This window comes from Aythya marila, assembly GCF_965140915.1.
Source record: "Aythya marila genome assembly, chromosome: 15".
NCBI lineage: Eukaryota > Metazoa > Chordata > Aves > Anseriformes > Anatidae > Aythya > Aythya marila.
Window position 1 is genome coordinate 16,741,177 of NC_139056.1, and position 15,192 is coordinate 16,756,368.

A 15,192-nucleotide genomic window follows, 5' to 3' on the forward strand; every position below is an offset into this window, starting at 1 on the left:
ATAGGAGGAACAGGCAAAGCACAGCTAAAATGAGAAGAATTCTGCCTAGTATGGCTACATGCTAAGTGCAGCATGCACTTAGGATAATATACCAGTTTCCTTCGCAAAAGTACACAGGAAAGGAATCAAAATGACCTGTTATTATTTTCCTTATTACTCCCATTCCTTTGCATGCGTAAAGAGTTATTTCTGTTGCAAAATTTCTATGTGCAAGCCGGCAGTGAATAGGGCCTCACCCCCAAGGCAGGAGGCGCCCCGCAGCGCGGGCTGGCAGCACGACCTGCAGCAGAAAGCACCACCTTGGGCCAGCGCTTTCTCTCCCCCGCCGCGGGAGCCCTGGGAAGGTTCCCCTTCATTTCCTCATGACAAAATCGCAGCATGAGGAGGGATGCCTGCAATTTATTTCTCCTTCTTAGCACTAAAATCACATGGTGCTGGGTGTTAGTAACAAGCCTGTCTGTTTATGGAAAGACAACATCAGCAGGACAGGTCAGCTATGTTTTATTATTATAATGAACCCTTTAAAACAGCTGCATAATAACAGCTCTGGGACTATTTCTGGTAAGCCTCCCGTGCGTTTAATTCCATGGAGCTCGAGGGGCTTTCTTCAGAGAAAGAGCCCGTGGGATGGGGGGTTGGATCGTGGCAGAGTGGGGACGGTCTCGGTCCACGGATGGAAAACGATCACACGGTTGCAGAGCCAGAATTAAATCCTGCAAATGAGAATTTTGACATGTTTGTTGTTCACAGAAATATTTTCATTCATACGCTTTAACTAAAGTTTCCTTCCATTTTGATTTAAATTTTCCCTTCCTCAGCTCCCAAACCAGGTGCGGTGCAGCACTGGGCTGGCACCAGCAGACCTGGATGCACCAGTGACCCTCCGGGGAGGGGGCTGATGGAGCTGACTTTCAGTGTCCATGGACACAGGCAGGTAGCAAGATGGATGGCAAAGGCAGCTGGAAAACTCCTCCATGCGGGTTAACTGAGGTGTCTGCAGTGAGCTGGGTACAAGAAGGTTGTTGTTGGATCTAAGTTCAGAAATCCCCCCGGAGAGGCAGGATTTGTATCCCCCATGCCTGTGCGTGCCCCAGCACAGGAGCCACCCTGCCCAGGCTGCTGCTCCCCCGGCTCATGCGGTGCAGAAAGTCGGGGCAGCCCGAGGTAATTCTGGCCTTAACACTGCAAAGCAGCGGAGTTTGGGAGAACAGCATCCTTGTCACTGCCGGTCCTGCAGCAGGCACCCTCCAGGCGGTGTCGGTGCCTCCTGCGGCCGGGATTTCCCCGCGGCTGCTCCTGGCTGGGGGCCGCACACCCGCGCCCGGCCCCTGCCCGCGCCCCCCGCCCGCAGCGGTGCCGAGCGGGGCTGGGGGCGCGGCGCACCGGGATGCAGGTGCGGTATGCAAATGAGGCCGTGGGCGGAGCCCCCTCCAGGCCACGCCCCCTGCACCCGCGGCGCGGCGCGATGCAAATCAGCATGCAAAGCAGGGGGGCGGGGCTCCAGCCGCGCGGCGCCCGCGGAGGGCGGCGCCTGTCCCGCAGAGGAGGAGCGCTGTATGCAGATGAGGTGGGCGTGGTCTCGGCGTTATGTAGATGAGGGGGCGGGGCCGCGCCGGGCGTGTGTCGGCGCCTGCCGCCAGCTGCAGCCAGCGGTGCCGAGCGGCGCCAGCCCCGGCCCCAGCTGCAGCGCCCGGGCCGGGCCGGACCCGGCCGAGCCGAGCCGGCCTCCCGCAGCCCCCAGCCCACCGCCCGCAGCCCCCAGCCCGCTCCCAGCATGGCCGAGCCGCCGGCGGCGCCGGGCCCCGAGGGCGAGGAGGGCCCGGTGCGCTTCGCCCGTAAGGGTGCCCTGCGGCAGAAGAACGTGCACGAGGTGAAGAACCACAAGTTCACGGCGCGCTTCTTCAAGCAGCCCACCTTCTGCAGCCACTGCACCGACTTCATCTGGTGAGCGCCCGCACCGCGCCCCCCTCCCCGCCTGCATCCCCCTATCCCCCTCCTGGCACCCTCCGACCGCCCCGGGCCGCTCCCGTCCCCCCCCCCGCTGCGCCCCCTCCTCAGCCGGGACCGGGACGCCCCCTCGCAGCCCCCCGGACCCCGCTCTCTCCCCGTCCCGGTGCCGCTCCCCTCGGCCAGCCCCGGGCACCCCCTGCCGGCGCCGCTCCCCCCCCCGTCCTCCCCGGGGTCCCCTCGGCCCGGCCGCCCGGGGGGTGGTCGCGGTGCGGGGCCGGTGCCGGGGGTGCTCACCCGCCTCTCTCCCCGCAGGGGCTTCGGGAAGCAGGGCTTCCAGTGTCAAGGTGAGTGTCGCGCACCGGCGGGGACGCGGGGCAGGGGCCGGGGCATCGCTGCGGGGGCTGCCGGGGGGGCGCCGGGCAGGGCCGTGCGGGCAGCGCCGTGCCCGGGGCGCGGAAGCAGCTTCGTCATTTTCTTACCCCCCCCGAGCGAGTGCTTGGTGCTCTGGAGCTGCTCGCCGGTCAGGTTTCGTTACCGGAGACGGGTGCCCAAGGCTTCAGAGGAGTCCCCCCCAAAAAAAAAGGCAGAGGGAAGTTTGTTTTTAATGCACTTAACGTGAAAATGTGTTATAGTGGCAAGCGGGCTGTGTGCCGGCTTGGTGGCAGTCTGCTGCTGTAGCTATGCAGTCGGGAAGAACTTGAATGGCTTAGTTGTGTTGCTGGGGAAAAAAATGAGGCTTTATAACGATGTATGTTGCAATGGCTTCTAGGTTACTACAACTGGAGATCTTTGTTCTGATGGTGCTGGTATTCTGGAAGGGCTCTTTAGGGGTTTATGGTGAGCCCTCATGAAATTAATATGAATTAACTCGGTTTTATTGCTTTTGTTGCTTGGTGCTCCTCTAGGTAGCCTGGCTGGGGGGGTCATGCATGCTTGCGGACAGCCTAGTGAATCCTGGCTGTGATGGTGCTGGTCACACCTGTGTGAGGTTAAAGTCAGGGCTTGTGATTCAATCAGGGTCGATGCTTGCAGTTGCTGGCACTGAGATCTTGCTCTAGTGAATATTTACAGCAAAGCTTTATTTTGCCGGGTGGCTGAATCCCAAGATAAGGTATTTTGCATGAGAATATAACCACCGTACAACTCAAGCTGTTGTTGTGGCACTGTCTTGGCATACTTCGCTTGTATCTGGACCAGAAAACAGCCCCCCTGATGATGATGTGGCACAGGATCGAAACTCAAGGTGTGAGGTGCCACAGGGGATCCAAGCCTCAGATGCTAACTCTGTACTGCACCTGGGAGCTGGGGTGGCTGCAGGTGGGAAGGTTTTGTCTTGGGTGCTCTGGGGAGCATCTCTGCAGGTGATCTTACCAGCTCTAGGCCAAGCTTAATGGTGCTGCTGCTTATCCATAGCACCTGCTGCTTACCTTAAAGTACCAGGTGTCTCCCTGCCACCTGCCTCAAGCCCCCTCCAAATGCCTGGGCTGGTGCTGACAAGCAGAGGAAATCAGGTGTGGAGGCTAAAGCATGTCCTGGTGGTGATCTTCATGGTCATGCTTTCCCCTGGTACCTGAGGTTTCATATATGGGCAGCTGTGTTACTCAGAGGAGTTCAGTGTAGCTTGTATCCCTTTATGGGGCTTCTGAGGCTTACCCAGCCATTAATTCTCTGACTCTCCTTGTGGTGCATACAGCATCACGGCAGGCGTATTGGTACAAACACAGCATCTCTGAAATTTGAAGTTCCCTAGAGAAGGCTGGGGGGGTCATCTACCGGTGGGGCAGGAGTTTTTATTTCTTCCTCCGTAATTTCTAGTGCTTTGCTGGGTTTTACCTGTAGTATTCAATATCAGATAATTTGAGCCTTTTCAAGTCTCTCTTCCAGCCACTGAGAACCATTGTCCGAACCTGTAATTGTGCACTTGCTCCAAGGTTTAACCTTAAATGTTTTAACTAATATTAAATCAGTCTCCAGTGTGAGGTCGGTAAATGGGACCCATAACGGTAGTCTCAGATGTGCTAATGCACAGCAATTGCCCAGCAATTGACCCTGCCCCCCAGATATTAAACAGAGCAATCCTCCCTGTGGTTTCTTGAAGCAGGAGGCTTTACAAGCTGCGCTAACACCAGTAGGATTCCCATTAGCGTGCTGTGCTCAATGACATTTCCAAAGGTGTGTGACTGGTCTCTAACATATCTTTCTGTCTTAAGAAACCATTTTCCAGGTTATTCTGGTATTATAGACATGAAAACCACATTTCTCTATTGCAGTAAATTTTGCAGACTGTGGTATGTAAAACAGACCAATTTTTTTATTTCAAACACCTTCAAAAAAAAAAAAAATCAGTGCTCTCTCGACTTCTATCTCTGCCCCTCTGCGGGGTTCTGAGATCCTGTGGCACAAGTGCTGTGATCGGTGCAAGCTGTAGCTCAGCCTGTGGGTGTGATCCTCATTAGAGTGAAAGCATCTTGCAGCTGGTGCCCTGTGATGGAGGCACACGGTGTCCCTGTGTACAGTGCTCACAGGTCAGGAGGGCGAGCTCGAGCCCTGTGCTGCTGCCACGCACCATCTGCATGGGCACTGTGTAGATGGCTGCTCACTGCAGTGGGGTGCCAGGCCCGGCATGGGGTCTCGCTCCATCCCCCGAAGTCACCAGGCTGCTCACCAGGGATCTGTCGTAGCGGCTGCTCGGGCTGTGCGTGACTCCCCCTTCAGTGGGCTGCTGGGGCTGTGCCCCGTCCGTGTCCTGCAGCTGCTGCTGAATTTGGTAAATGAATCAAATCTGCACGGAAGGAAGACCTCAGGACCAGCTTTTACTCAGGGGTTTTCCTCCTTCAGCTGCATGAGGCTTACCGTAAGGTTTTTAGCTCTTATAGAATACAGCTTCGATTCCACTTGGACAACTTCCCCAACTATTTTATCCTATTGCTCAGTGACGATGGTTGGAAATGTAGCTAGAGCACATGGCTGTCTTGTTTCTGAGCTGTTTCCTATTGCCATGCTTGCTTAAGTAGGTTTTCACCTGTGCCCTGATTTCTTTCTAGGGCATTTGCAATAATTAGATTGTTAATTAGCTCATTACTTGTGACTTTTGGCAGGAAGTTTGCAGAAACTGACTCTTTGTAGCTTGAAATACTAATGCCACTGTTAATGCCACTGTTATGTTCCCTATTTACCACAAATGCCACTTAATTGCTTGCTAATCTCCTTATCCTTGTGTGCAATCTCCTTCTTATCCTTGCATACATCTTAAAACTCCTGGGGCTAACGTCTTTCCTCAGTCCAGCAGCAGGTCTGTGTGCCGGCTGCCCGGAGGCGTGGGGCTGCTCCCCGCGGTCAGGGCTTGGTGCCAGGGCACTGGCAGTGCTGGCAGGCACGGGTCTCGGTGCCGTGCTGTGGATGTACCCGGGGCTGCCAGTAACAGCCTCTTGCTAGGGGAAAGCTCGGTGTGCTGGCCTCGTGTCAGCAGGAGATGCAGATGGGGCTTCTAGCGATGCCGTAACGATCTGCCAGAGCTGCAAGGTACGCGGGCTTTCGTGTGACCTCGGAAATGACAAAGAGAAAAGGGTGCGTGTGTTCTCCCCTCCACCTCCTCCTTCCTGGATTTTGAAATCCATCTGTCCGATACCATTACCAGGAAACGTATGAAGAGGGCAGAGAAGCGTCTTATCTGCAGGCTGTCTGGGTGAAAGAACGGCGTGTGGCTAAGTTACGACTGATGGCTTTGCTGTCCCTGTTCCCCTAACTTCAGAAGGGTTTTGAGGATGCCATAGGAAAGGGAACTCATTTGAAAGCTGTAGAAAATGCTGTTCTTGGTCTTGTTCTCAGAATGTGCTGATTTAGTGAACTGCCAGCTTTCTCTTCATCTTTTTTGCTTATGTTCCCTATTTACCATCCTTGGGGTGTATTTCTCTGTTGTCCAAACAGCTCTTGGTCTCTCTGTGGTTCAGGGTGCTGGCTGTGTTGGAGGCACTGTGAGGAGGGCACCTGCCCTGATAACTGCATTTGTTCAACCTGCAGTGACTATCACAGCTGTTGGGCTGTGCTTTCACCTTGGGAACTTGGGAAGAAGTGCTCGTGTAGAGGTGAAGAGCCATGTAATGTGATTCTCACTTACAAGCAAAAAATAACCTGCATCTGTTACTGCTTTCACGTGTACAGAGTAAGTAGAAAAGATCTTGGAAAGAAGAATCTTGATTCCTTAAGAGGAGAAGGGAGGAAAAAAAAAAAAGGCAGCATCATTTGATAATGGATGTTTGGATCTCATGCAGAAACTTTTCTGGGTAAAATGTTTACTTCTTATCCCTAGCTACAGCTCAGTAAGCAAAGATACTCTTCAAATTTGTTCTCTTTCCAAACTTCATGCCAAATATACTTCCACATTTTCTTCTCCCTGTCTTCCGAAGCTAGTGCTCTCGTTTGCCTTACGTTTTCAATTCAACACTTGATGCAAAAACAAAGTAGCTGGAGAATGTCAGCACCTACCTCTTAAACGAGTATTTCTCTCTTGCTATCTGCCTTCAAAACCCACCCTTCCTTCCCCCACCTCTGCGCTGCCCTCCAGACGGAAGTGAAACCCATCAGCTCGAGCCTCTTGAGCTGCAGCTCGTGGTGGTGGTTGTCGCCATTAACTCCATGCAGGCATTCAGCGTGCACTTTTATTGACTGTATTAAGCAAGTGAGAAACAAAAGCAAAACAAACTCCAATCATTCAGAGTTGCCTCAAAACCAGTAATTTCGTGTCAACATATTATGCACAGTGGAGAAATGTTAGTGTTCAAATAGACTAATTAAAAATGTTACTGCAATTACTTTTGCAACACAAATGATGCTAATTATATAATGCTGCAGAAATTGGAAACATAATTTTGGAGGATTTTTGTGTGCCTTGCAGTGGTAATACAATTCTCAGTGCTGTAGCAGTGAAGCCTCTGGGCACAGGGAGCCCCGCTCTTGGGCTGCTGGGGCAGTGCATTGGAGCAGGTAGAAATAGAAAGGGGAAGTCAGTCTGGTCCCCTGCTCGCTGTGCCAGATGGTCTGTGGTTCTGCAGAATTGTGAATAAAAACAGAGGTGACAGGGAAAATGGGAAGATGTGCCCCTGGACATTTTGGCTGAATGGTCAGGTCTCCCTTAAAGATGAGCGTTAAAGCCTGTGGCCTGATCTGGTTTCCCTAATCCTGCTCTTTTCTGAGCTAGGTGCTTGCAATTCTGAAGAGCACCTGAGGAAGGAGATATGTTTTGGAAGGAAATCTGGACTTGCAGAAGCCTCTTGCAGTGCCGGGTCCATGGCTATCAGGTTCAGCAGGGATCACTTGATATGTTAAGCCCTGTCAGTGTCTCTTTACAGCGCAGAAGGTTCGTTTTAGTTTCTCAGTGGAAGTGGTTTCTCTTTGCCCTCCCCCTGTGTAATTAGCATAGTAGATTTTTTTTCTTATCTCCCGAGATAACTGTCATCCTAAAATGATCGTCAAACTTCGATAACGAAGCGGTCTGTTTCCTTCCCAGGGTATCTGCCACTGACCAGTGTCAGAAACAGGCTGGGTGTGGGGGGGTCTCAGCTGGCTCTAGGCTGCTGTGGGTTTGTGGTGAGCTGCTCTGTCACTTGGGGCTCCAGCACAGAGCTTAAGCCGCCCTGGTACACAGGGCTCCATGATGATGATTCTCCAGCTGTTGAGCCTTCCAGGGGAGTTTAATGCCTTGGCGGTCCCTAAGGAGACTTTTCAGCAGATGGTGCAGGCTTTTCCATATATCTGCTAGCTCGTTTGCATGCGGTCCTAACAATCTCCTGGGCTCCTGGGGTGTGTGCAGGGCATCCCCACGCAGCACTGAGGGTGCTCTGCCCTCCCTGGCTCCCTGCTCCGGGCTCTGCTGCTGGCCTGGGACACCCGGTGGGGTGTGCGGTGGGTCTGGCTCCTGCAGACTGACCTGTGGGTGCGAGGCATTGGGGCCACAAACTGGCAAGACTGCCCATGTTTGATTTCTGGTATGGGATGGGTTGGGTTGAATCTCCTTCCAAAGTTTGGTATGGATTCTGTTAATGCAGGGGTTTATCCAGGCACTCATGCTAGAAGAGCTCCACGAGCCCTTCTGCTGTGTTACTGCTCTCCCAGCCAGCCAGCACGGCTCCTCAGCCCTCTGAATGCACTTGAGAAGACCGAAATCTAATAAAACTTGATACACTCATCAATGCTATCCAGTCCCCCCTTTGGATTTATCAGCAAATAAGTCGCATGATCACCGTGACTAAGAAATTAACTTCTAACTGTGCCCGTTATTTAGTTCAGGGCAGAACTGCTTGGAACACGTAATTAAGAAGTGCACAAAAAGAAGGGAAATGTTAAAGTGCTGTCTCCTGTTCTGCCTCGAACGTGTGTGGTAATGAGAAGGGATGCTTGTAATGGTGGGTGGGATGGGATTTTGCCCAAGAGAAATGTTTGGGTGGGTTATTCCTGCAGAAACCAGCTGTGCAAAGGATTGGTGCTGTATATTAACACAAACAGAGCCCTGGACCTGCCAGAGGCCAACTGTGGGTTGCCTTCTTATGCGTGTGGTGCAAGGCTCCAAGATGAAGGACAACACAGAACAGCAGTGGAGGGTGTTTGCAATGTTGTGCGATTAATTCCTCTTAAACGGCTTCATGAATCATTATTCCAGAAGTCCAGAAATTAGAGCCATTTAGAAAAGGTGAGTAACAAGCTCCCTGTAGGAGAGGAGTAACTGTGGGTTTTCTGGGCAGCGTGCTCCTTGTTTTCGTCAAGGCTTGCCACGTAAGGCAGGTTGCTAAGAACAAACTTCCTGGAAAAGGCACAGAAACACAACTGTAAAGGCAGGGCTCCTTGCACACTGATCCTGGGCACAGCCTTGGGTCTGCTGTTTCACAGGCATTGGCATGTCATCGGCAATGGCCAGGCAGAGGAAGGAGGGAGACAAGAGCATGAACAGACCCTCCTAACTCTCCAAGCGAGGCAGGTGACTTGCTCATCCAGGAGCCCCCTGAGGCAAAGCAAACAAGAGGTGAGGTTACTGGTAGAGAGGTAAAATGGATGGGCAAATGCTGTAGTCCTCTGGAAAAAAATCTCCCTGAAGCGTTTCAGTCCCATCAGAGCTTACACTGAGGGCTGCTCCCTGGTACAGGACTGCTGCTGATGCGCCCAGCAAGGAGGAGCGCTGCTCACCAGGAGCGACCTGGCCCTGCTCAGTGCCGGCTGCCCTAGCCTGCCGGGGAAGCCAACTTTTCCACAAAAGCTGCAGGAGAGGTGGGGGAGATGGGAGGAAAGCTCCAGCCGTGCGGCGCTCAGTAGCAGCCAAGCGCTTTGCATTAGGCAGGAGTGGTTCCTGCAAGTCGTAGCTCTGGCTGTGACTTCCCAGCGAGGCAGTGTTCCTGGCTGCCCAGCTGTTTGGTGAGCCTCGCACCGGTGCTGTGCAAGGGCAGAGGCAGCCCAGCACCAGCGCTCCTCCCACGTGTCTGCCTGTGCTCAGGGACTGGGGCTTGCTCCAAAGAGCCGGAGGTATGACCCTGTGCAAGCAGCTCCCCTGGTGAGGGGTCGCTTGTTTGGCTTCTCCATCTGACCCATCCCGGTGGCGGTCACAGTGCTGCATGCAGTGGGACAGCCACGAGCTGCAGCCCCAAAACAGCAGCTGCCGTGTGAGAGATGCTTCTGCAGGTTTACAGCCTGCAGAGCCAAGGAGGAGGAGGGAGAGCAGAAGCCTTCCCTCTCCAGGAGCAGCCGGTGGTGGGCACGCAGCCCGGGGTTTGCAGGGGTCTGCATGGTGTGTGGCTGCTTGGTGTTAGCGCTGCCCTGCCCTCCTCTGATCACCTCGATGCAGGCTGTGGGTGATTTATTGCTCCTGTTCTTAGATCAGCCTGCGTTGGAGAAGTGAAATAAACTCAAACATTCCCTGCGTATCCTTGAAATAAACTCAAACATTCCCATTCCAGGCTACCTGAATCCTGTATAACCAAACAAACCAACAACTTGCAAGCAGCTATACTTTATTTTTTTATTTGTTTTCCTTTGGGGGGTTACTTCAGTGTTTATTGACACAAGAGAAAGCAAGACCAGCACTTACGGGAGCACACTTCATACAGTAGCTCAGCTCTCACCATTGCTTCTGATAGCTGATCCTGTTTCCCTCTGAAGGGAAATGCATTTCATGAAACCGTGACAGATGTATTCCTGCAGGTTCAGCTGCCTGCTGCCAGCGTGCTTCAGCTCTGTATTCGCTGGCAGCGGTGGGCACTGTCTGCTGGCCACGTGCTGATCTGCAGTGCATAAATTGCCTTAGGACTGTTCCCCTGCAGCTGCCTCATCTGCAATGCCATGTTCGTTGTGAACTGCAATAGGACTGGTCCTCTTCTTCCTGGGAAGAGGTTCCTGGAAGCCGGTTAACTCCTCTTCTTGCTTACCAAGTGCCTCTTTTTCTGGAAGCTGCCCAAGGCTGGGCAGATGCAGGGTCAGCAATAGCTACCCTCCTGTTAGGTGCTGATAAATGCTGTTAACAAAGACCTGACTCTTCCCCTTGTTGCTGCTCAGGCACACTTGAGCTGCCCGCGTGGTGCATCTACCTGCTGCCACATGCCAGCTGAGGGAAGGATGCGTGCGGGCTGTGCCTGGCGTGTGCCCTCAGAAGCCCGGTGCTGTCTGGGCAGCGCTTCGTGGCGTGTAGTTAACCTGAGGCAGAGCTGTGCTCTGCTCAGCTGGGTGCTTTTCACGGCTTTGGGCTGACTTCCTCAGCTGGTCATAGCTGTTCCCATAGCTCTTCCCATTGTGTAGGGGGAAAAATAGTTCTAGCATGGTACTTGAGTCAGCAAGTGTTTGGTGAATTGCTGTAGCCTGGTTAGCCTCTTGTGCTCAGAGTTTAACTTTGGTAGCACAGGAGGACGAGTCCCACCGTGGCCAAGTCTTCCTGCCACAGCTGAAGCGTGGTGCCTGATGTACGTCGAGTGCACTTCGGTTGCATCTCCTCCATTAATTCACTTCCATATTTGGCCTTGTTTTTGTGCCAGGCTTATACATCTTGGTTAGACGTGCCAAGCAGAACGTACTCGCAGCTGATCCTAGCTGTGCAGGCAATGCCTGCCAAAAGACCCAGGAGTAGTGGGTTACAGCACCTGCAAGCTCCTGGGCTTGCTCACCTGAGGTGCATTGCAGTACCACTCCTATTACATTGGCTCTTTCATCCAGCTAAATCTGGTCTTCTGGAGAATCAGTCTACTTGCAAACTTTCCTCTTTGTGTAGAAGTGCTATTTCCTCTGAGCAAGAAAATCTTTCTTGTTCCAAGCAGGTGATTCTGGGGGGCTGGTTGGGGAAATAGAGGCAAAATCAGTGGCTCTGCAAGAGTTCTGTTTGAGCAGCTGGGTTTGAGCAGGGCTCGTGGTCGCTGGTGCGAGTTCCCTGGTGATGTGTGCAGAGGGCAGGTGGGTTAGGCAAGCATGTGTGCTCTCCTCAGAGCAATGGAAACTGCCGGCTGCTCGGGATGGCTCTGCCTCACTCTGTTGGGTGGGAATCGCATTTCAGAGCTTCAGTCATCCTTAGCTCTGATCTGGTCTTCCTACATTTGATATTTAGTCAGCAACACTCAAGCTAAAAAAGACCGTAATGCCTCAATCGCAGCCTTCAGGCGCTCCTTGTCTCCTGCTTGGTGACGCCGGCCGGTTCCTCCCGTCACCTGTTGCCACGTGGAGTGCTGCGCCAGTAATAGCTTCACCTTTAGAGGGAACAGCTAAATACCTCCGTTCTGACGGTCTGAACAGCAAGCACATTCAATAGCTGACACTCCTAGTGCATGAACAAATGCATTTTCATGATTTCCAATTATAGCAGAAGAATGAGAAAGTGCGGCTGTAAAGAGGAGGGAAAGTCGTCCTGGCTCTTGTGAATGGCTTAATGCAACTCTGCTCAGTGACATCGCTGTGAAGTCAGGAGTCAGTACGAAGGCTGTTCTATAATATCAGTGAGAAGCTGGAGTGAGGGGGAAGTGGCCCACGAATTTAATTTGCATCACTGAGTGGATTAGCTCCTGACGCAGTGCAAAGTCATTATTTACCACCAGATCTGCCGCCTTTATCAGTGCAATGATTTGGGGAGAGGCTGATTCAGAGATCATTACATCTTGGTGTTGCACTTGGCGGGGACCGTTAACACTTGCCTTGTAAGCAAAATGATGGCGCTTGTCAAGGTTGTTAATATTGTGCCTACCCAAAGAGGCTGAGTAATTTGTTTTTAGGTTTTTCTTTCTTTCCATTTATTACTGTCCATGCTTTGCCTTAGTTCAGGAATACTTGGAGGTACTCCATAGCTCGCCAGTACCCTGGGATAGCCAAGAAGAGAAGGCTGAAGGTTGCCTAGGTGGTAGGAGCAGTGCAGCCCCTGTCTCCACTCCAGTGGGTGCTTCTCCCACCAAACAGCACATGCTGGGGTCGTGGTGGTGCCAGCAAGCTTTGGGAGCACGGCTTGGTCTCAGCTGCTCTCGTCTCCACCACGATGCTGGAGCTGCTTGGGCACCTTCAGGCACAGCCAGCACATTGTCACCTCCCCGTACTGATGGAAGATTCATGCATAGCTTGAAATAACCCTCTGGGCCATTATTTATAGGCTGGTGTCAGGCTCTGGAAGCTGCTTTTGCTGTGGAGCAACCTCTACATTGTCACGTGGAGGTTAGCTCTGCTGGAGGCTTGGTGTTCCATTGCCTGCTTCAGCCTTCGTGTGGGCCTCCTCAGGAGAGCAGCCGTTAAGGGAGGCATTGTCAGCTTCTCCAGGCTCGTTCGGTATCTGGAGAGTTCATGGAATAACTGGCTTTTGGGAGCTGGTTGGAGATCAGGGCCCTCTCGTGTGGCAGCTGGAATTGCAAGTGGAGAGAGCTGCGGAGAGCCCAGCGCTGCCCAGAGGGGATGTCTGTGCACAGGGGGAGTCGGGGCTGGAGCAGGAGACCTCTGCTCCCTATTTCCCTCATCTGCCATGGGAGATTGCTGCTTTTCTGCTTGCTGCCCTAGGAATGGTTGTAAAACCAAACTAATTCACATTTGTTTGATCATGCAGCTAAGGACCATCTCCAATAGCTCAGTCCATTAACTTCCAAATTTATCTTACTCATTCGTCTTTGATGGAGAGGTGCCTCAGGGCCAGCGTCTTCTGGAAATGAGGCTTGTAGGTCTGTAGCAGTAGCAAGTTATTCTCCAGAGTGAAACAAAGTGACCTTCATGGCAGCTGAGAAGCTGATTTCAGAGATTGCTTCTGGGGCTTTCCCTGCCTCAGACATCAGCATCTGCACTCTCACGGCCTGGCAGCTCGTCCTGCAAGCCGTCCCCTTCTGAGCATGGTAGATATTTGTCCCAGAAGCCTTCTACCTTTGTGTCACCTCCTTGATGCCATCTCCTCCCAGTGGGAGGGAGGCAGCCCTGCCCCTCACCACAGCCGTGGCATTCTGCAGGTGGCTGTGTGGTGGAAGCAGAGCTTTGTGCTGAAGCAGAGGAGGTCTTGCTTCACCCTCAAGTTTTCTCTCTCATCCTTGGACCTCTCCAGGCACCTGGAGCTTCTCCGTGCCACCCTGCTTGAGGTGGGCTGAAGGATGCTCCTTGCCCTGGGGAGCGTGCATCTCGAGGGCTGACCCCAGTGGCTGCAGCTGTGGGGCCAGCAGGGGAAGGGGAAGCAGGAAGGGCTCCCGACACGGCTTCCTCTGCCCGTGGAGGAAGGAAGGGGCTCCCCGGCCACACGGCACATGGGCAGCCCGCAGGCATGCAGGGGGGGTGGCTGGGCTGGGCACCAAAGCCCCTGGCTGGGCAGGGAGCAGGGGTTTGGGCAGGGTGGGCTCTGGGGAGCACCGTTCCTGAGGGCACCCTGCAGGGCTCACAGCTGCTGTGCATTCACTGCTGGGACTCGGGGCAAGGTCTGTGCTGGTGGTGTGAGCCCTGCACTGGGATGGGGTGTCCCCTCTGTCCTCAGCCTCCATGGGGGGCTGCGGAAGGTGGGAGGCTGGTGGGAGAGGTGTCCTTGAGCCTGCCCCTGTGCCACGTAGCCAAGGGCAGGGTGAGATGTGCCAGGACATCGGCCCGTGTTACCTCTCGGCGGGCAGGGTGTGGGCAGATGTGCGGATGTGGCAGTGGTCAGAGCAGAGCTGACCTGGTGTCCCCTGGGGCTTCTGAGGTGGAAAAAGTCTCACTTATTGGGTCATTTAGAGACTCTGGATCTGGGCTTTTGGCAGGAGGAAAGGCTTTAATTAGCTGCTGCTCGGTAGGGCTGCTATTAGATCTTCTGAGCAAGATGCTGCTGGACTGGAAAAATGTAACAATAGCTCATTTGCTTAGGAAACCATTACGGTGATTTGCATTTTTGTTGAGTACTAAACCCTTGTAGAGAATCTCTTCTAAAGTAACTTCAAACAGTGCAGCTCAAATTTCTTCCTTCCCCAAAACTCTATGAATATCTATTTTAATGCCAACCAATATAGAGTTTCAACTCCTTTGTTTTGTTGTTCTTACCCAGATGTAAAAGAAGAAAAATACTTGTCTGGGCTGTGGACAAATGCTGTCATCAAAAAACTGCATGAAAAATGGCTTGTTTGTCTCAACCTTGAAGCAGAATTAAATTCTCCCTCATCATATACGTAAAACCATTTTTTCTTTAACAGCAGTCCCTCTATTGACCCGAATACTCAGGAGATGCGTACAGGCATAGGAAGCTTTGCAGCGTGTTTTCTGAATCTCATCTCTGCTGCCGATTGAAAATAAAGTGCTTTGAAATGCTTTCTGTGAACTTTGTGTTTCTGCCTGTGTCGTCAGCTAGCCCAAGGTGACGCTGAGCGTTGCCAGCACAAGAAAACGAGCTCGTGGCCTCGAGCTGGCAGTGAGAGGCTCCAGGCTCCCCGCACCCATCTGGCTGGTGGGCAAGGGCAGACAGCTGCCTGTGGTGGGTCGGGGATCGGGAGGTGATGGCTCCATCCCGAGGGTTTGCAGGGGGCAGAGGTGGCTGTGTCCCAGGAGCAGGAGGCTTGCGGGCTGTCCTGCCTGGGCTGCTGGGCTCTGGAGAGCACGAGGCTGGCTTTCCTCAGGAGCCCCTCCTCAGCTTGCTCAGGAAGCTTTCTGCATGGATCTTTTTAATTGATAACATTGCTTTTTTATCCTTTTTATTTTTCATTTGTTTTGCTGGGGCTTTGCTGCACGTGGTTGCTGTTCCTGTCCCAAATACAAGTTAGAAATCTCCATGCGTTTTGGCCTCCGCAGGGCTCACTTCAGAAGAGAGAA

The 15,192-nt window shown here is 53.1% G+C and overlaps 1 protein-coding gene across 2 annotated transcripts in view; it reads left to right on the forward strand.

Annotated features, from left to right (window-relative positions):
- Positions 1 to 1,628: 1,628 nt before the first annotated feature.
- Positions 1,629 to 15,192, forward strand: part of PRKCB (protein kinase C beta) — a 113,258-nt gene continuing 99,694 nt past the window's right edge. For both annotated transcript variants that reach the window (XM_082772683.1, XM_082772682.1), the window contains exons 1-2: positions 1,629 to 1,944; positions 2,263 to 2,294. In XM_082772683.1, coding sequence (XP_082628809.1) covers positions 1,775 to 1,944; positions 2,263 to 2,294 — 202 coding nt within the window. In that variant the 5' untranslated portion in view covers positions 1,629 to 1,774. The remainder of the gene's footprint in view (positions 1,945 to 2,262; positions 2,295 to 15,192) is intronic.